Consider the following 20,911-nt stretch of genomic DNA (forward strand, 5'->3'; position numbering starts at 1 on the left):
CTTCTGTATGGTTATGTTTGGTGTGTATAAAAAATGCCTCAATAAAAATATTGGCGTATAAGGGCGCATAATTTTAAGAGATAGGAGGTTTAAAGGAGATTGGCGTAAAATGTTTTTCACCCAGAGGGTGGTGGAAGTCTGGAATGCCCTACCTGGGAGGGTAGTAGAGGTGACAAACCTTGCAACCTTTAAAATGGATATGGATGAGCACTTGAAATATCATAACATTAAAGGCTATGGGCCAAATGCTGGAAAGTAGAATTAGTGTAGATTGAGTGTAGTTTTATAGGTGCAGAGTTGATGGGCAAAAGGGCTTCTTCTGTACTGTATGACGATCAGTGGCAGTCATGTATACCATCTACAAGATGCAATACAGTAACTCACCAAGGTTCCTTAGACAGCACCTTCCAAACCCACAACCACTACCATCTGGATGGACATGAGCAATGGATACCTGGGAACACCACCACCTTGAGGTTCCCCTCCAAGTCACTCACCACCCTGACTTGGAAATATATCGCCATTTCTTCTCTGTCGCTGGGGCAACATCCTGGAACTCCCTCCCTAACAGCACAGTGGGTGTACCTTCACCTCAAGGACTGCAGCAGTTCTGAAGGACAACTAGGGATGGGCAATAAATGCAGGCTTAACCAGAGGTGCCCACATCCCATAAATGAATAGAAAAAAATAAATGACTCTATGACAATGACTCTGTGTTCAAGTCTGCACCACTTGAACTTGATAATGCAAAGAGAGACGCCACACTTGCACAACAACTTGGCAGTAAAGGTTTTGCAGACATAAGCACAGCAGATGTAGGTGAGGAGCTGATAAAGGCAGTTGGAAATCTGAAACTGCAGCTGTCAATGGCACAGGGAAGAATGCTTTTTCCAGCTGCAGGTAGAGTTGCAATTGAAGTAGGTGGGACAACTGGTACTAAGAAGAAGTCAGAGATAGCTTTGTCAATTATCAGGACCATAGACACCACAGAATATGGAAAAATTGAGGGAATGGCTATGAATGGATTACCAGAGTTTATATGAAGGTTAGAGATTATTGGGAGGAAATGAACTCGGAAGAGATGGAGAAAGGGAGGCCGAGATGAAGTTTGAAATCATCCATATGAAATGTTGCTCAGTTCAGAGTCCAATAGCAGGAAAGGAGGAGGAGGATAACTCTGTGAATCAGAGTTCAAATGAGATTTGGAAGGGACAATAAACAAGGCAAAGGACTTAAAGGAGGACAAGTTACCAAATACGATGTACAACATCACCACAGCAGTTTGGGGAGCAGGTGATGTGGGGAGGCTTTGCTAGGAGGTAAGGAGTCACTGTCTGTGAGACAAGTTTTAGTCAAAGCCACGATGTCAATGGAATCACAAACAATGGCAAGTTCAAATGTTCTGGAGGAAATGCAGAGTGGGACAGAATCCCTGAGCATAATGATGGGTGGGATGAGTGTGATGGGAAGAAGGTTGGCCAACTTACTCACCTTCATTATGAAAGGCAGCAAGGAAGGCAAGCCAAGGGAATGGAGTTGTTGTTGGAGAGGAGGTAGCAATCAGTGACTCCATGGGTCCTTCAGAGAATGCCAAGATAGGCACAAGGCATGGCTGTGGCCTTATTCAAAGGGGATTCCTGCATGGAATGGTAGGAGTGTACAATGGCAAAGTAGAGATAGGCTAGGCTGGTGATTGGTGGGGCCGATGTACCCAAGAGGAGAGAAATGGAAGGTAGTATGATGGGCAACAGGCAGCAGAGGAGACAGAGAGCAGAGAGCAAAGAGCGAGAGAAAGCAAAGGAGATAGAAATTAACCCCTATTCAAAGGGCGGCCAAATGGACAGAGGGAATTCAAGTTAGGTGAGTATGACAGACATTGAAAGTTGCTTTGTATCAATGGAGCAAAGATTGCTGTACTCAGTAGCTTAATGTTAGAATAAAATATTACAAACCTAATTACATAACTGGGAATCAACAACTTCCCCAAACACTGAAGCATTGCACTAAATAAGGCTGGCAAATTCTGATCACTGATCCCAGTCTGCCCAAAGTCCCTGATGATAAAGCTATTGATCCCTGTTGTGTGTTGCATCCATGCTAATTTCTTTGCCTGGGCTGATTCCCCAATGGTTTAACAGAGACTGTGATCAGTATGGACAAATATGGCAGGGCAATTTCCGCACTCGGGGCTTGCAAGAAAATATATAACATAAATCATTCAAGGGTCAATTTCACAGAACAATATCATACAAAAACATCACTGAGGGAGATCAATGCTGAGATTTTTCTTTCCATTCCAACTACCACATGCCAACATCGTATTAAAATCAGCTATAGTGCAAGTGCAGGGTAACATTGCTACGAATTTTTAATCCAAGTCACAAAATGAAACATTCTGCTGTGAAGTGGGAATTTGAGAACTCAATCATCCATTCTTAAGGCATCTCAGATACATTTGCCTAACTAATGCTTAATTACAGGGGGGAGTTTGCATTCTGAATTTATGTTCACTGTTAAATGAATTGAGACTAACTTAATGAATTATTCATTTTCATGGCAATGATCATTTTGAAATAACCGTCGAGATGATTGTACAGAACTGCAATTAAGCTAAGAATGTGTTGAATTTATACTTGTACATTACACTCTTCCCTGAACCAGATAGGGAGGCAATTTCAATTTATGCAATGAAAAAGCTTGTGACCTTCAAAGTCACTGCTTAGTCTATTTGGGTAAATATCATTGCATGCTTTGGCTTGCGGTAGACATGTGACTTGGTGTGACTGCTGACGTATCAATGTAAATTAATAAAGACTCTCGCCATTTTATTCACCGCATGAAACATGGAGTCAGAAGTGAGTCACTGGAATTTTGATGGTCTTTAGTTTGAGGCATGTCAGCTGTCAGACAGCAACAGAAATTAAAACATCAGAGAATAATTATGCCATGTGGAGTGCCAGCAAGGAAAGTTTTAGTGCAATTTTGAGGAGAACTTTTGAGTTGCTAGAGCCTGGCCACGTGCATGCATGCAAGTGAGATTAGTGTATTAGGAACCCTCAATGCCCCCGTGAGATTTTTGCAAGGAGCCACAGGACATTGACGGTTGGTTACGTCAGCATGGCTTTGAATTTTCTAGTACCTGCTCCTATGGACATAACTAGAGAGATTTGAGGGGGAATTGGCAATTCTTCCCATCTCAATCGTAAAGTTATGAGATTTACATAGGGTTGGACAAGAAACCATAACAGATAAGATAGCAACTCTCTGACCATTGATGGGGAAGAGTGTTACAAGCTGTATTGCTCCTTGATCTCACTTTGAATAAAAGCTAGACCTCTACTAATGTCATGGTATGTTATATAATGTCATGTATAAACGCTATGCATTTGACCCAGGCGCTCAAGAAGAGAGGGAGAACATTGATCCAATATGTGATTGTCCTGAGATGTCTGACTGAGTCTTGAGCATTTGGACAACAAAATTATCCATTTGGAGAAGAATAGTCTTAGGTACTAAATACTCTGCAGTGAGGTTTCTCTGCCGAGAGACGAGAAACTTACTTTCAAGAAAGCTATTGATGTGTGCAGAAACTCTTCATTTGACGTTAGACTGCTGAAGAGTATTGATGGGAAAACTGCCCTTACTTGGAGCAACCCTCATGCAGCAAAGACAAGCAGTATTGTTTGCATCCAGTACTTTGACACAAATCGAACAAACCTGTGCACAGATCAAGAAAGAGTTCCTGGCTATTGTGTTTGCTTGTGAGTTTTTCAATCAGTACCTGTTAGGGAGTGAGACAACAATGGTAGAGTCTGACCACAAACCACTCCAAAGCATCTTTGCCAAACCGGATCTATCTGCTCCAAATCATTTACAAATTATATTTATTCATTTGTAAACATATCACTTGCAAGTGAAGTACAAACAAGGGAAGCAAATGTACATTATCAAGAGCTACAGACTCTGTGAAGGAAGCTGTTGATGTGAATTGCGTGAAGTATGCTCTGGAAGTCATCAACCCAGAGAGACATTGAATCTGACAGCCAAGCATCTTGCTCAGATCAAGTAAACTACATGATGAGCTGAAACACACATGACAGGAAGTTGTAATGAAAGGATGGCATGAAACCATCAAGGGCACACCTGTTGCTTTAAAGAGTACTGGGCATGTAGAAATGAAGAGGTTTCCCAAGATGGCATCCTGAGCAAAGGATGAGGAGAAAATAAATGCCGGGCTGCATCCACGTAATAAAAACAGGGAATGCTGGAAAAACTCAGCATGTCTGGTAGCTTCTGTTGAGAGTTCTGAAGAAGAGTCATATTGGACTTGAAACATTAATTCTATTTCTCTCTCCAGTTACTGCCAGAACTGCTGGGCTTTCCCAGCACTTTGGTTTTATTTCAGATCTCCAGCATCTGCAGTATTTTATTTTTATTTAAGGAATCAAATCTAGTCTGAGGAAGACAAGAGTGTTTTCTTGGTCAAACATAAACGAGATTAAGGATCATGTGTGAAACTCTTGTGTGGGGACAGACAAATTTGAAAGATCATGATAATTTTCTCTATGGACTATGTATGTGGGGTAACTTGCAAACAATTTTGCATACAAGTTTTTCTATGGAAAGTGGGATGTCTGGATAAATACCTTCAATGTTTTTGCTTGAACCAGACATGTGATATGGTTTGACCTTGATGTCAGTGTAAATTAATAAAGGTTCACATCATTTTGTAAACATCTGAAACACAATCTAAACTGATGATGCTTCACAAGATAGGTTTGGATGAAGGTAGCCCTTCATCCCATTTGATATCCAAGAAGTCCATCAATCTATTATACTATCTAGATTTTCTATCCTTAAATTATGTCCTGGTCTCAAGCACTCTTGATGATAGCCCATTGCATCTGTTTGAAGAGCGTCTAAGAGGAGCTTGACTGAAAAGATTAGAAGAACTAGCACTGTCTCCCTCCACGTGCTCTACTGCAGATTTTAGTGATATCGCCTTTCAGGACAAATGCTAGTTTTTAAAAACATCCCATACTTTCTGAACAAACACCTCAATTGAGCCCTTAAACATTTAGATGGACTTTAAGCCTGTAGTGCACTTACCAACATCCAGTATCCAAAGGTCACCAAGTCTACAACCACTCATCCCTCCATAAATGATCATCTTTGGTTTCTTTGAATCTTTATAAACAACAGCTGTGTGAGATTCTCTTGGAGGAGGTGGAGTACCATGAGTGACAGGGATGTCCCATCCTACCACCCCTGATCCAGTCCTAAGTTCCACAGTGTACAAGTCATTCAAGTACCTTCAAATACAGCAAACAAAAATTAGACAATAGTGCACATTTAACAGCGTACTATGGCAATTGAGAAAACCAGTAACTTGCATTTACAGCAAATTTCAAAATGGATTGGCTGCCCACTACATCAGTGGCAGCACTCGAACTGTCAGTCAGCAAAGAAAGCAAGTCAGGTACCAGAAGCAATAAATAAAGTTTCATTTTGTTCCTCAAGCAAATTGAACTGGCATTGGCAAAAGTTTGGGCAGTTTTAATTACATCTGATCACTCTTGGAAAAAAGCGTCTGAGTCTTACACTCTCAAAACATACAATCGGATGACCCTATCTATTCTTTCCAAAAACTATGCACAATATGTTCTGGCGGCACGGTAGAAGTGGTTAGCGCTGTTGCTTCACAGCGGCAGGGATCTGGGCTTGATTCCCGGCTTGGGTCACTGTCCGTGCCGAGTCTGCACGTTCTTGCTGTGTCTGCGTGGGTTTCCTTCGGGTGCTCCAGTTTCCTCCCACAAGTCCCAAAACACGCACTTATTAGGCGAATTGGACATTCTGAATTCTCTCTGTGTACCCACCCAGGGGCCATATTGTTGCAACTCGCGGATTTTCATAGTAACTGTAATGTAAGCCTACTTGTTACATGAATAAAGATTATTATTCAGACTCGACCACATTTACTAACATTATTCTTCAGTTAAAGTTGGATCAAAGAGCAGGGAATAATTGTAAGAGATGCACATGTGCAATTCAGCCTCCCTCATTTTAAATTGTTATATTTCCATTATAAATTCATATGTTGTCATTTATAACTGAAATCACTTATGTAAACTTTTCCTACAGAATTTATGCTACCTCACCAATGGGGGCTGACAGATCTAATGTTTTTAACACAATCAATCTCCTGTAGTGATATGTACTGGAAGTAGAAAACGACCATAGTTTTCGGATGAAGCATGACCGGGTGGAATGTGGAAATTAATAAATGAACCAGCGATGATGGAGGACTGTGCAGCTGGAGACCAACAAGAGAAAAGTGGGTTGAGGAAAGCGCTGAAGCCAACAAGGCAGAATATTTTGTTGTTGTGGGACAAAGGTTAGAGCACAGGAATGGTAACCCATCTAAACTGTTTAGATGGTAGAAGGGGAAGCAGGTCAAGCAGAGTTTGAGTCCAATCTGGAATATGGTGTGCAGATTTGGCCTTCACATTTAAGAAAGAATATGCTTGCATTGGATATGGTACAATGATGGTTCACTAATTGGTCCCTGGGATGAGGGGGTTGTCCTATCATGAGAGGTTAAGTAAGTGGGCATATACTTTCTGGAGTTTAGAAGAATGCGAAGAGATCTCATTGAAACCTAAAAAATGCTAAAGGGCTTATAGAGCCAAGACATACCAGGCTGGGAATCTAAAATAAGGCACCAGAGCCTCAGGATAAGGGGCTAATAATTTAAGACCGATGTGGAGATGCCGACGTTGGACTGGGGTAGGCACAGTAAGAAGTCTTACAACACCACGTTAAAGTTCAGCAGGTTTGTTGTGAATCACTAGTTTTCGGAGCACAGCTCCTTCATCAGGTGAGTGAAGAGGTGGGTTCCAAAACTACATACACAGACAAAGTCAATGATGCAAGATGATACTTTGAATGAGAGTCTTCGTAGGTAATTAAGTCTTTACAGGTCCAGATGGAGCGACTGGAGAGAGTGAGGATAAATTATTTCACTCAGTGAATCTTTGGAGTTAACTACCTGGGAAGGTTGTGGACACTCCATCATCAAGTACACTCACGAGGTTATGTTTACGCCTGGTGAGACATCTTAGTGGGAGGAAACTATGTTTGGGATACAGATGATGTAATTAATGGGAGGAGCACATGTGTCTGTAGTTTTGCAGCCTGGTATAAGATTTTAAGTTGAACACCAGTTTGCCATAGAATTTTAGCCTTGACAAGACAGAAGAATTTATAGTTTGTTCCTGAAAGGTGTTTTTCCCCAAAGGTCTAAATAGAGAATTAAGTACGCCCCGATTGTTAACTTTATTTATATGGCATTTATAAGTGGCATTTGAACTGTATTGTGTTGCTTAATTGGATCATACAGTGGCAGGTGTAGTTCGGAAGTTAAAGTTTTTTTCCCTTTTATTTAAGAACTGTTATAATTGTGAATTGTAAAACTATAACTGTGTTGCTAATGGCTGGGATGGATAGACGTTGGTAAGAGGCTAGTAAAGGGTTATAGGTTATTGGAAGTTGTTAAAACAGGTTACCAGCTGTGGGTTGGGGTGGGGGAGGGACACAAAGGAAGCAGATTATTAGGTCAAGAGGATAATGGGGGCAGGTGGAGATCAGTGATTCCAAAGACATTAAGTGACCTTACAGGATAGGATGCAGGTAATGGAGTTCTGGTTTGCCTAATGTTTTTAGAGTTAGAAAGGCCAACAAATGAGGAGTGGAACAGGAGGTTTGGAAGTGACAAAGATACAAGCAAGGATTTCTGTAATGGTGGGAGCAAGTAGTATGGAAGGCAGATCCAAAATAAGGGGGAGCAGATGTGGGACTGAGTTAAGGAGAAACTTCTTCACTCAAAGGATTGTAAATCTGTGGAATTCCCTGCCCAGTAAAGCAGTTGAAGCTACCTCGTTGAATATATTTAAGGCAAAGATAGTTAGATGTTTGGACAGTAAAGGAATTAAGGGTTATGGTGAGTGGGTGGGTAAGTGGAGCTGAGTCCACAAAAAGATCAGCCATGATCTTATTGAATAGCAGGCTCAAGAGGCCAGATAGCCTACTCCTGGTTGTTATAATACCACAGAAGTGGAGATAAAGGATATTGGTAATATTATAGATGCAGGGTTTGCAATTTAGCGGAGTTAATAGGATACTGCACCTGCTGTAACCATTGTGTGAGGACTCCCGTATGAGAATCCAACAATTTGCAATTTGGAAGACTGCTAAACCACAGGAGTGATAACACTGACCAAAAGATATATTTTATGTTAAAACGAACTTTAATTTAAACACAAAATCAATCACATTAGCAACACAGTAATAGTTTTACAATTAACAATTAAAACAGTTCTTAAATAAAAGGGAAAACACTTTAACTCTCTGCCTTCACCTGCCACTAAGCAGCACAACACCGTTCGAATGCCACTTATAAATGCCACATAAATAAAGTTAACAATCAGGATTACTTATTTCTCCATTCAGACCTTTGGGGGGAAAAAACCTTTCAGGAACAAACTGAAAATCCTTCTGCCTTGTCAAGGCTAAAATTCTATGGCAAACTGCTCTTCAACTTAAAATCTTAAACCAGACTGCAAAACTACAGACAGACATGCTCCTCCCATTAATTACATAATCTGTAACCCAAACATATTTTTAAAATAAATTTTGATTACCCAATTATTTTTTCCAATTAAGGGGCAATTTAGTGTGGCCAATCCAATGGCTCTGCACATTTTTGGGTTGTGGGAACGAAACCCACGCAGACACGGGGAGAATTCACACGGACAGTGACCCAGAGCCGGGTTCGAACGTGGGACCTCAGCGCCGTGAGGCAGCTGTGCTAACCACTAGGCCACCGTGCTGCCTTGTAACCCAAACATAAGGCATTCTCCAGTTTCCTCCCACTAAGATGTCCCACCAGGACTAAAGATATCCTCGTAAATCATCTACACCCCGGAGAATCTCCGAAACATAAACAATATTCCATTATGTAAATATGTAAATGATTAAAATAAATGACTACCTCAGCTTTATGACCCCTTAATCAGAGTTTTAGCAGACATACTGCCTGTATGAATTTGAACCTCGGGTTTTTAATAACATGACTACAGCAAGAGAGAAAATGCAATAGATAACAATTTCCTGCATTCATCACCATTAGTCAAACAGCTCAATGCCCATCCTGTTCTTTAATTGGGTGGGTTCCAGATCACCAGTTCATTAATTGGCAGACAACTGTAATCTCTGCATACATTACCCCACCTAACCCATCAATCTCCTCAAACTCGGAGCCTAACCTGGGGCAGCAGGGTAGCATGGTGGTTAGCATAAATGCTTCACAGCTCCAGGGTCCCAGGTTCGATTCCCGGCTGGGTCACTGTCTGTGTGGAGTCTGCACGTCCTCCCCCTGTGTGCGTGGGTTTCCTCCGGGTGCTCCGGTTTCCTCCCACAGTCCAAAGATGTGCGGGTTAGGTGGATTGGTCATGCTAAATTGCCCGTAGTGTCCTAATAAAAGTAGGGTTAAGGGGAGGTTGTTGGGTTACGGGTATAGGGTGGATACGTGGGTTTGAGTAGGGTGATCATGGCTCGGCACAACATTGAGGGCCGAAGGGCCTGTTCTGTGCTGTACTGTTCTATGTTCTATGTTCTAATATATCCTCCATGATCTTTGAGCTTCTCACTCCCCGCTCCACTGTTAAACACATCAAAACTGCCTCTCTAAGCCTTTCTTCAATAGGACATGCCCATTTGAATAAGTCTTCTCGGGGTGTTTTTTTCATCATTCTTTCTAAGGGCAGCACGAAAGCACAGTGGGTAGCACTGTTGCTTCAATTCCCGGCTTGGGTCACTGTCTGTGCGGAGTCTGCACGTTCACCCAGTGTCTGCATGCGTTTCCTCCGGGTGCTCCAGTTTCCTCCCACAAGTCCCGAAAGACATGCTGTTAGGTGAATTGGACATTCTGAATTCTCCCTCTGTGTACTCGAACAGGTGCCGGAATGTGGTGACTAGGGGCTTTTCACAGTAACTTCATTGCAGTGTTAATATTTGCCTACTTGTGACAATGAAGATCATTATTATTATAGATGTAAGCATCACTGGCAAACTCATCCGTCATTGCCCTTGAACGAAGTGCCCTGAGGATATTTCAGAGGATAGGTAAGAATCGACCATATTAACATGGTTCTGGAGTCACATATAAGATAGACCAGCTACAGCAGAATTCCTTCTCTAAGCAACATTAGTGAACCAGACAGTTCTTTATTACAACCATGATAGTTGTCATAGTTACGGATGCCAACTTTATATTCCAGATTTATTTAAATTTGGATTTTAATCCATGTCCCCAGAGGATTAGCCTGGGCCACTGGATTACTAGTTCAGTAACATTACCAGTATGCCACCATCTCCCACTGAACTATTTTTCTGACCATTCATTCATTCTATTCCATTTTTATCCCACTTGTTAGATATCCATTTCCCATCTCCTTTTTCTCCTGCATGAAACATCTTGGGAAATCTCCTACAAGGAAATGCTGGTGAAAAAGAGGTGGATTCAGGCAATTGAAGGTTAACATAACCAAACTAAATTTTCTGATTCTACCAATATATTCTGTCGGATGATGTCCAAAAGTCTCCTTCTCGTTATGCATTACACTAACAGTTACCTCCATGTGTCCCATGAAAACCACATTTCCAATCTCACTTTACAAGTGGATAGAGTCACAAATCATTTCAAAGAGATTTACAAGTTGTGAATTTCCAAAATTACAGTAAATTACCCTTGACCATTGGCTACTAAAAATTTATTTAAATTCCCAGTATAAATCCATATGAAACACAGTAAAATGTAATAATACAACAGCCCATGATCAACTGATGCACCAGGTATTGTAACATTACAATGCAAATTGCTATTAGAAACATGAGTGGAGTACCTGGGAATATTATTCTTTGGGTCTTCACTGTCATTAGCCAGGCCACCAAATAAATAACACTTATTCCCAACCAAACACAAGGTGTGACCAAGGCGGGGACATGGCTGTGGTCCATTTTTGGGAGGTTTTGGTTTTAGTTTCTTCCACTCCCATCTGCTCGCCTGTAAGAAACATAATTGAATTTTTACAATTAAGTAAGCAACACCGTGGGGACTTCCGGTGGCGGCGATGACGTAGGAAGCTGCACATTTGGGAGCTCCCGTTTTGAACGGACTTTTCGGCTCTTTTTAGAGCCCAAAACGGAAATTTTTCAACGTCTCCCGGTGGGAGAAGGTGTGCTGATCGACTTTCCCTGCAGTCCATGACTCGAACTCGGAGTGGAAAGGGGGAAAAAACGGCAGCAGCTCCCCAGAAAAAACAGGGGAAGGAATCCAAGATGGCGGCCAGTGGAGATCCAGAGGAGTGGAAGTAGTGGGCCCTGGAGCAACAAGCTGCTCTCCTGCGCTGTTTTGCAGACTTCAAGGCTGAGGTACTGAGCTCTCTGCAGGAAACGAACAGAAGGCTCTCGGAGATACAGACGACCCAGGGTGCTGCCATCAAGGAGTTGCAGACGCAGGCCACTGAACGAGAGGAGGAGGCCGGGATCCTCGTGAGTAAGGTGGAGGGGCACGAGGCACTCCACAAGAAGTGGCAGGAACGCTTTGAGGTGCTTGTCACCGCATGAGGCGGAGAAATCTGCGGATCTTGGGCCTTGCGGAGGGGTTGGAGGGGTCGGACCTGACAACCTACGTGGCTACGATGCTGAACTCGCTACTGGGGGCCGGGTCTTTCCATCTGCCCTTGGAGATGGAGGGAGCACACAGAGAACTGGCCAGGAGGCCTAAGGAGAATGAACCCCGGCGTGCGGTGCTGGTGAGGTTCCACCGGTTCAGTGATCGGGAGTGTGTGCTGCGCTGGGCCAAGAAGGTGGAGCAGCAATTGGGAGAATGGGGTAGCACGGGTCTACCAGGATTGGAGTGCGGAGGTGGCTAAGCGGCGGTCCGGATTTAATCGGACGAAAGAGGTGCTTTACAGGAAAAAGATAAAGTTCGGAATGTTGCAGCCCGCGCGCCTGTGGGTAACTTATTCGGACCGGCATTATTATTTCGATTCCCCGGAGGAGGCGTGGGCCTTCGTGCGGACGGAGAAACTGGACTTGAACTAGGGGTTGGGGGTTGCGGGGTCGGTTGTAATACTTTATTGCTGGATTCTGCTGTTGCAGTGTTCTCTTTTTTTTTGTACTTTTGCAATTTTGATATGGTTATTTATGGGGGTGTTGTTCTGTTATTCTTTTTTGCTGTGAGGTATTGTTTGAGTTTTGTATCTTGCAGGGAGGGTTGGGGGGGTTTGTTGTATTCTATGTCGGGTTGGGGGTATGGAGTGGGGCTGGTATTTGGGAGCTGCGTCAGAAGGGTGTGGTGGGGCAGTGCAAAAGCGCAGGCTTTCCTCTGGTTTCCCGCGCTGCGGAGCTGGGGGGTGGAGACAATGACGGGGGGAGGCGGGGCCTTAACTGGTTCTTCCCCGCGCTGGAGCAGTGACTGGAGGAGGGATAGATTGGGGGATGATCCCACTTTGGGAGGGGTCGGGTTATTGGCGGGAGTTTCTGGGGACAGCAGAAGTTAGCTGACCCACGGAAGTACAATGGAGGACGGTTCGCGGCTAGGAGGGTTCCTAGCCGGGGGGGGGGGGGGGGGGGGGGGGGGGGGGGGGGGGGAGTGTGGAATACCGGGTTGCTGCTGGTAGAGCCAGGAAGGAGCTGGTGGGGGCTGGGGGGACAGAGGTGAGGTGTTGTCGCTGTGGGGACTGGGTCGGGCGGGGGGTGCTGGCCTGGGGCGGGCAGTCGACGGGTTATGGCTAGTCGACGGGGGGAGGGGGGCGGGACGCCCTCCGATTCGGTTGGTCACCTGGAATGCGAGAGGATTAAATGGGCCGGTGAAGCGGTCGAGGGTACTTGCTCATCTGAAGGGGCTAAAGGCAGATATGGCAATGCTTCAGGAGACCCACCTGAAGGTGGCGGACCAGGTCCGTCTGAGGACGGGATGGGTGGGGCAGGTTTTCCACTCTGGGTTGGATGTGAAGAACCGGGGAGCGGCGATTCTGGTGGGGAAAAATGTGTCGTTTGAGGCATCGGAGGTGGTGGCGGATAAGGGGGGTAGGTATGTTAGGGGCAGGCTACAAGGAGAGAAGGTGGTACTTGCTAGTGTGTATGCCCCAAATTGGGACGATGCGGGCTTTATGAGGCGTATGTTGGGACGGGTCCCGGACCTGGAGGCGGGAGATCTGATCATGGGGGAGGGGAACTTCAATGCGGTGCTGGATCCTTCACTGGATCGGTCCAGCTCTAGGACAGGTAGGAGGCCAGCGGTGGCCAAGGTACTGAGAGGGTTTATGAACCAGATGGGTGGGGTGGATCCATGGAGGTTTGTGAGGCCGAGGGCACGGGAGTACTCTTTCTTCTCCCACGTACATAGGGTCTACTCTCGGATAGACTACTTCGTGGTGAGTAGGGGACTGATTCCGAGAGTGGAGGAGGCCGAGTATTCTCCGACCACGCTCCGCATTGGATAGAGTTGGAGATGGGAGAGGTGCGGGACCAGCGCCCGTTGTGGCGGTTGGATGTGGGGTTGTTGGCGGAGGAGGAGGTGTGTAGGAGGGTCCGGGCAAGTATTGAGGGGTACCTCGAGGTGAATGATACAGGGGAGGTTCAGGTGGGGGTGGTCTGGGAAGCCCTGAAGGCAGTGATTCGTGGGGAGCTGATATCCATCCGGGCACACAGGGAGAGGAGCGAGAGAAGTGAGAGGGATAGACTGGTGGGAAAGATGCTGGAGGTGGACAGGAGGTACGCAGAGGCACCAGAGGAGGGACTGTTGGGGGAGAGGAGCAGCCTGCAGGCTAAATTTGATTTGCTGACCACTAGAAAGGCGGAGGCACAGTGGAGGAAGGCACAAGGGGCAGTGTACGAACATGGTGAAAAGGCGAGTAGGATGCTGGCTCATCAGATCCGCAAGCGGGATGCGGCTAAGGAAATTGCTGGAGTGAGAGACAAGAGTGGGAATGTGGTGCGGAAGGGGGTAGAGGTGAATGAGGTCTTCAAGGACTTTTACGGGGAACTGTACCGGTCGGAGCCAACGGGGGAGAGGAGGGGAATGGAGAGGTTCCTCGACGGGCTTTCTTTCCCAAAGGAGGAGCAGGAGGAGGGGTTGGGTGCGCCGATTGAGCTGGAGGAGCTAGTTAAGGGGATCGGGCAGATGCAGTCAGGGAAGGCACCGGGGCCGGATGGGTTCCCGGTGGAATTTTATAAAAAGTTTGTGGACCTAGTGGGCCCCTTGCTGGTGCGGACACTTAATGAAGCGTGGGAAGGGGGGACTTTGCCCCCGACGATGTCGCGGGCACTGATCTCGTTAATTTTAAAGAGGGACAAGGACCCCCAGCAGTGTGGTTCATACAGGCCCATATCTCTCCTCAACATAGATGCCACGGTGCTGGCAAAAATCCTGGCCACCAGGATAGAGGACTGTGTGCCAGGGGTTGTGCACGAGGACCAGACAGGTTTTGTGAAGGGAAGGCAGCTGAACATGAATGTGCAGAGATTGTTGAATGTCATCATGATGCCGGCGATTGAGGGGGAGGCAGAGATAGTGGTGGCGCTGGATGCGGAGAAGGCCTTCAATAGAGTGGAGTGGGGGTACTTATGGGAGGTGTTGGGGAGGTTTGGATTTGGTGAAGGGTTCATTAAATGGGTACGGCTGCTATATGAGGCCCCGATGGCGTGTGTGGCCACGAATGGGAGGAGGTCGGTATACTTCCGGCTTTACCGAGGGACCCCCTGTCCCCCTTGTTGTTTGCGCTGGCAATCGAGCCGCTGGCGATGGCGTTGAGGGATTCAGAGAGGTGGAGAGGTTTGGTGCGAGGTGGGGAGGAACATAGGGTGTCGTTTTATGCCGATGACCTGTTACTGTATGTGGCGGACCCTGTGGGAGGGATGCCGGGGGTGATGGAGCTGCTAGCTGAGTTTGGGACCTTTTCAGGTTATAAACTAAATTTAGGCAAGTGAGGTGTTTGTGGTGCAACCTGGAGACCAGGAGGAAGGAATTGATAGGCTCCCGCTTAGGCGGGCAGGGGAGAGCTTTAGGTACCTGGGGGTGCAGGTGGCCAGGGACTGGGGGACTCTTCACAAACATAATTTCACCAGACTTGTAGATCAGATGGAGGAGGAGTTCAAGAGGTGGGACATGCTGCCATTGTCGTTGGCGGGGAGGGTGCAGTCCGTCAAAATGACGGTGCTTCCGAGGTTCTTGTTCCTCTTTCAGTGCCTGTCCATCTTTATCCCCAGGGCCTTCTTTAGGAGAGTGACTAGCAGTATTTTGAGCTTTGTGTGGGCACATGGGACTCCGAGAGTGAAGAGGGTGTTCCTGGAGCGAGGGAGGGATAGAGGCGGGCTGGCGCTGCCCAACCTTCTGGGGTACTATTGGGCGGCCAATGTGTCAATGGTGCGTAAATGGGTGATGGAGGGGGGAGGGGCGGTGTGGAAAAGAATGGAGATGGCGTCATGTGGAGGTACGAGCCTGGGTGCCATGGTAACGGCGCCGTTGCCGCTCTCCCCTAAGAGGTTTACCACGAGCCCGGTGGTGGCGGTGACCCTAACAATCTGGGGACAGTGGAGACGGCATAGGGGGGAAACAGGGGGCTCGATGGAGGCTCCATTGGGTGGCAATCATCGGTTCATCCCAGGGAACAGAGATGGGAGATTTAGGGGGTGGCAAAAGGTGGGCATCAGTAAATTGAGGGACCTGTTTATTGGTGGGAGGTTTGCGGGCCTGGGGGAACTGGAAGATAAATTTGGGCTTCCCCAAGGGAACATGTTCAGATACTTGCAGGTAAAGGCGTTTACTAGGCGACAGGTAGAGGGATTCCCTTTGCTGCCCTCGCGGGGGACGATGGACAGAGTGCTTTTGGGGGTGTGGGTCGGAGAGGGGAAGGTGTCTGACATCTATAAGGTAATGCAGGAGGTGGAGGAGTCATCAGTGGAAGAGCTGAAGGCTAAATGGGAGGAGGAACTCGGGGAGCAGATAGAGTACAGAACTTGGGCGGATGCCTTGGAGAGAGTCAACTCTTCCTCCTCATGTGCGAGGCTTAGTCTCATCCAATTTAAGGTGCTGCACCGGGCCCACATGTCCGGGACTAGGATGAGTAGGTTCTTTGGGGGGTGAGGACAGGTGCACCAGATGTTCGGGGAGTCCAGCGAACCACGCCCATATGTTCTGGGCATGCCCAGCACTGGAAGAATTCTGGAAGGGGGTGGCGGGGACGGTGTCGAGGGTGGTTGGTTCCAGGGTCAAACCAGGGTGGGGACTCGCGATTTTTGGAGTTGCGGTAGAGCCGGGAGTGCAGGAGGCGAAAGAGGCCGGTGTCCTGGCCTTTGCGTCCCTAGTAGCCCGACGAAGGATCTTGCTACAGCGGAAGGATGCGAGGCCCCCAAGTGAGGAGACCTGGATCAGTGACATGGCGGGATTTATAAAATTGGAACGGGTCAAATTTGCCCTGAGAGGATCAATACAAGGGTTCTATAAATGATGGCAGCCTTTTCTGGACTTCCTGACTCGAAGATAAGTATCTTGGTCAATAGCAGCAGCAACCCAAGGGGGGGGGGGGGCTGTTCCTTTTTGTAGTTTCCATTATGTAACTTAATATTGTGTTAATTTGCGTTGTTGTTAAAATGCTATGTTGTTCATGGAGGTGGGGCAAATGTTTATGATTGCTAATATTATTGTTATTTTATTATGGTTCGTTGTTGTATAAATTCAAAATTTTTCAATAAAAATTATTTTTTTTAAAAAGTAAGCAACACCTTGCATTTATGATGATGCCCTTTAACATAACAAAATTTCCCACGACATTTTACAGAGCGTTATGTATCAGAATTTGATACCAAGGCACATATGGAGATATGGCAGCACGGTAGCATAGTGGTTAGCACAATTGCTTCACAGCTCCAGGGTCCCAGGTTCAATTCCCGGCTGGGTCACTGTCTGTGCAGAGTCTACACATTCTCCCCGTGTCTACGTGGGTTTCCTCCGGGTGCTCCGGTTTCCTCCCACAGTCCAAAGATGTGCAGGTCAGGTGGATTGGACATGCTAAATTGCGCTTAGTTTCCAAGTTGCTGGGTTACGGGGATAGGGTAGATACGTGGCCTTGAGTAGGGTGCTCTTTGTAAGGGCCGGTGTAGACTCGTTGGGCCGAATGGCCTCCTTCTGCACTGTAAATTCTATGATTAGGCCAGATAACCAAAAGCTTAGTCAAAGATTTTTGAAGGAGGGAAGAAAAATGGAGATACAGATTTTGGGAACAAAGGAAATTAAGATTATGAAGTCATGATGGAGTTTTAACAGCACAGAAATAATTGCAGCACTTGAAACAATCGCTCACCTGCAGTTCAAATAGATCATTGCTGTATTTTCCATATTCTACCATTCCTCCAAATACCAGAATCCTGGTGCCATCACAGATGAAGCCATAAGCTGCACAGCCTGGTGGGATATCTCCTCTAACTGCAGGGATGAACCACTGGTTTGTGGCTATATTTCACAAAATAAAACCACATTAAGGAATAAATAAAACCAACTTTTCATTGTTTATTTATTTGGAATTGCGTTTTTTTTTTACTTCAAAATTGTACATACACAAAACCAATGTTTGCAATCCACCTGCTGTATCTCTAGTCTCCTCTATTTTCTTTCTCATTTTTATCTATTAGTGTCCGTTCAAGACTCAATCTTGCATCTTTAAACTCTGGATTAAAGGTCAATGTTCTCTTGAAGTCTTCCAATGTCTGTTTAAAAAATCCTGGTCTATAACATATCAGCCCTCGATTATAATAAGGAACTTAAAAATCCTCTTTGTTTTGAATTGCTAATGTGTAATCATCCATGGCTTCATAAAAGTCAACTCTTAAGTACTCAATTTGTTGTATGCATTAGCCAGGTCCTCAGCACAGCATTTATTTTACAATTCTGCCTCCGTGCAAATATGGTGTAGAATTCTTCTGCGATTCTGAAGTTCTGGAATTGGAGCTCCACTTCTCTCCCCAATTTTTCATTATAACCCAAGTTCAAATTAATATAATTTGACTGCATATTTTTTCTAAGAATATTAACACTTTAATATTCACCTTTATACTGGTGAACTTGCAATATGACCGACTTTACGTCACACTAGTTGTGATGAATTTGAAACAAGCAATGCCATACTTTCAATGGTAAACTTACAATGGTCTGAAAACAAACATTTAAATCCTCGCATCAAGGACATGATTATTTTTGTCTTTGAGGCCCATAATAATAAATTTACTTGTCAGGGCCAAGTATTTCAACTATAGGATTCTCAGGGGGCTTGATAGGATAGCTGCTGAGAGGCTTGTGGGAGAATCTAGGACTAGAGGGCATAATCTCAAGAGTTAGGGGGTGCTAATCTGTGGATTTCTTTACCGCAGAAGACTGTAGCGTCTAGGTGATTCAGTATGTTGAAGATCCAGTGGTTAATGGCACAGAGGATCCATGTTCGATCCCGGCCCTGGGTCACTGTCCGTGTGGAGTTAACACATTCTGCCCCTGTCTCATCCCCACCAACCCATAAAGATGTGCAGGGTATGTGAACTGGCTACTTAATTGGGCAAAAAAAGAATTGGATACTCTAAACTTTTTTAAAAAAGCATTCACAACTCCAGTTAGCATTCACAACTCCTCAGAAATAGCAGTCTGTGTCCATATCCAGCAAGACCTGGACAATATTCAGACTTGGGCTGACAAGGGCATTCCTGCCGCACAAACGCCAGGAAATTACCATCTCCAACAAGGGTGAATCTAATTATCTCCCCATGACAATTCAATGGCATTACTATCACTGAATCCCCCCACTATCAACATTCTGTGGGGGCTACCAGTGACCAGAAACTGAACCGGGCAAGCCAAACACTGAGGAACAGGCTCCAAGAGTTATTTAGACCGCTCCTGTTCCTATGATGTTACGTCCCTAACAAAGACAAGAGGACAAAAACTGGAGATTTTACTATTTCTGGGAAATAGTACAAAATCTGAAGTGATTTTAAAAGGTTTCCAAATGAAATATTTCAAATGCGATTAAAGATATCTATGAGAAAAAGAAATTCAGCATGGGCATTTTATTATTGAAGTTTATCATTAAATTTAAGAAAGTGTTTGAGTTTAATGTTCTTGCGTTGGCCCATAAGCAATCTGCAAACGAAATTTGTTATAGCTCATTCTAGACATATAAAGTAAAGCGGATACTAATCCAGAATTTAAGACTGCATACAAATTAAATCTCCATGTTAAATTAAATTTCTACAAAATAAAAGTTTAAAATCTGTATTACATTAATAACAGAAAGATCCTAAACAAAGAGAGACAATTCTGGACACGGAGATCTGTCATTAACTCTCATTAACTCTTTTTTTCTTGATACAGATGTTGACTGATCGATCGACTGCTTGCAGCTTCTCCGGGCTTCTGTTTTCTAATCCTAATGCTGTCTTTCTGTCATCCTTCACTACTTAGTTTTCTGCTTAGAGCCCGCAAATTAGAGACAAAGCTGAGCGAGAATCTTGATGTGATGATTACTGCGATTCTACTGCGAATCGCGGCAGCAATTCTCATTCATGGGGAAGTTCACAACAGGGGGAGCCCGACACAAAATGTCAGTTCCTGGGCTAACTCCAAACAGCAGATATGAAGTGGAGATGCCGGCGTTGGACTGGGGTGAGCACAGTAAGAATGAAGGCACGTCAAAAAAATGTAAACATAGAGCGAATGAAAATGACACACAATATGGTGCACCGCCCAATATAATAATGTCGTGATCCAGTCTTTAAAAGAAATTCACCCTTCTCGGTCAAACAAAGCCATAAATTGCTACATATCACAACACAGCGTGCAATATTTCGGAATAAGAACTTGCATTTAGATAGCGCCTTGAACAATGAAATGTCTCGGCGCATCGTACAAGCGATTGCTCAAATAAAAGTCGCATACATGAAAATAAATCTAGAGAACCAAAGGCTTGAATTTTATACCAAAAAGTGCAGCGAAAGACATTTTGAGGAGTGGTGGGTGGTAGAGTAAGTAACACCACTTGTGTTTAAAACGAAGTGGCCAGAACGCAATCCTCTTTATGAGAGAGGCTGGGTGATTGAAGGGTGAAGGTGAAAGGTCCAGGGCTCAACTCAGCCTCAGTGTAAACAAAGAGAGGCGCTCACTTTCTGCTGGAGCTCCGCCTCCCGGCTTAACAGAGCCCCGGAACCAGGTCCCGCCCACTGTCAACAGCAACAACTGAAACCCCGGTGAAGCCACGGCCCGGCCTGTGGGTAACGGGAAATGGTCCTTATTATAATTACAAATAAATAATTAAATAACATAGCCGGTAGTTGTAGTTGTCGTGGCTCCCCACCCCCCGTTCGCCCATCTCAGGCTCTCGTCTGCTAGCGGGGCAGTTACCAACCCCAGTATCCGTGAAGGGTCGTCACACCGACCCGACCCGACCCCCCGGTCTTCGGGGGTAAAGGGTGTCCCTCTGTTTCTCCCCACATCTCCTTTTCCTCGAGAACACCCCCCTCCAGCAACTCCGATAACCCCGTCGCCCCTCCCCCCCGCTCCCTTCAATCAACAACAACCACCTTCTCGATAAATCGCCACATTGTCACTAGCCGGAGATGAGACAAGAGCCCGAGGGATAGCCCCAGGTTGCCTCCCCCCTGGCTCGCGGAACCTTCACTCGCCGGGAATAAACCGATTCTGTTCAAATCCGGGCCGCTCGGCGCCAGCGGCCGCCATCTTGGACACTGGCATCAATGGCGCCTTCCCTCCCGATCGGGTTTTTTTTTGTCTCTCTCATATACACAC

At 45.6% G+C, this 20,911-nt stretch overlaps 1 protein-coding gene across 3 annotated transcripts in view; it reads right to left on the reverse strand.

Moving 5' to 3' along the window:
- The window catches only part of LOC119954695 (host cell factor 2-like), a 90,384-nt gene that overhangs the window by 69,284 nt on the left and 189 nt on the right, over nt 1–20,911 (reverse strand). For 2 of the 3 annotated variants that reach the window (XM_038780174.1, XM_038780173.1), the window contains exons 2-4: nt 17,427–17,575; nt 10,962–11,122; nt 5,110–5,312 (exon numbers count right to left, since the gene is read on the reverse strand). In XM_038780174.1, coding sequence (XP_038636102.1) covers nt 5,110–5,312; nt 10,962–11,122; nt 17,427–17,575 — 513 coding nt within the window. Of the gene's footprint in view, nt 1–5,109; nt 5,313–10,961; nt 11,123–17,426; nt 17,576–20,685; nt 20,834–20,911 lie in introns of those variants that run through there. The other variant, XM_038780175.1, reaches the window with a different exon arrangement.

This window comes from Scyliorhinus canicula, chromosome 20, assembly GCF_902713615.1.
Source record: "Scyliorhinus canicula chromosome 20, sScyCan1.1, whole genome shotgun sequence".
Taxonomy (NCBI): Eukaryota; Metazoa; Chordata; class Chondrichthyes; order Carcharhiniformes; family Scyliorhinidae; genus Scyliorhinus; species Scyliorhinus canicula.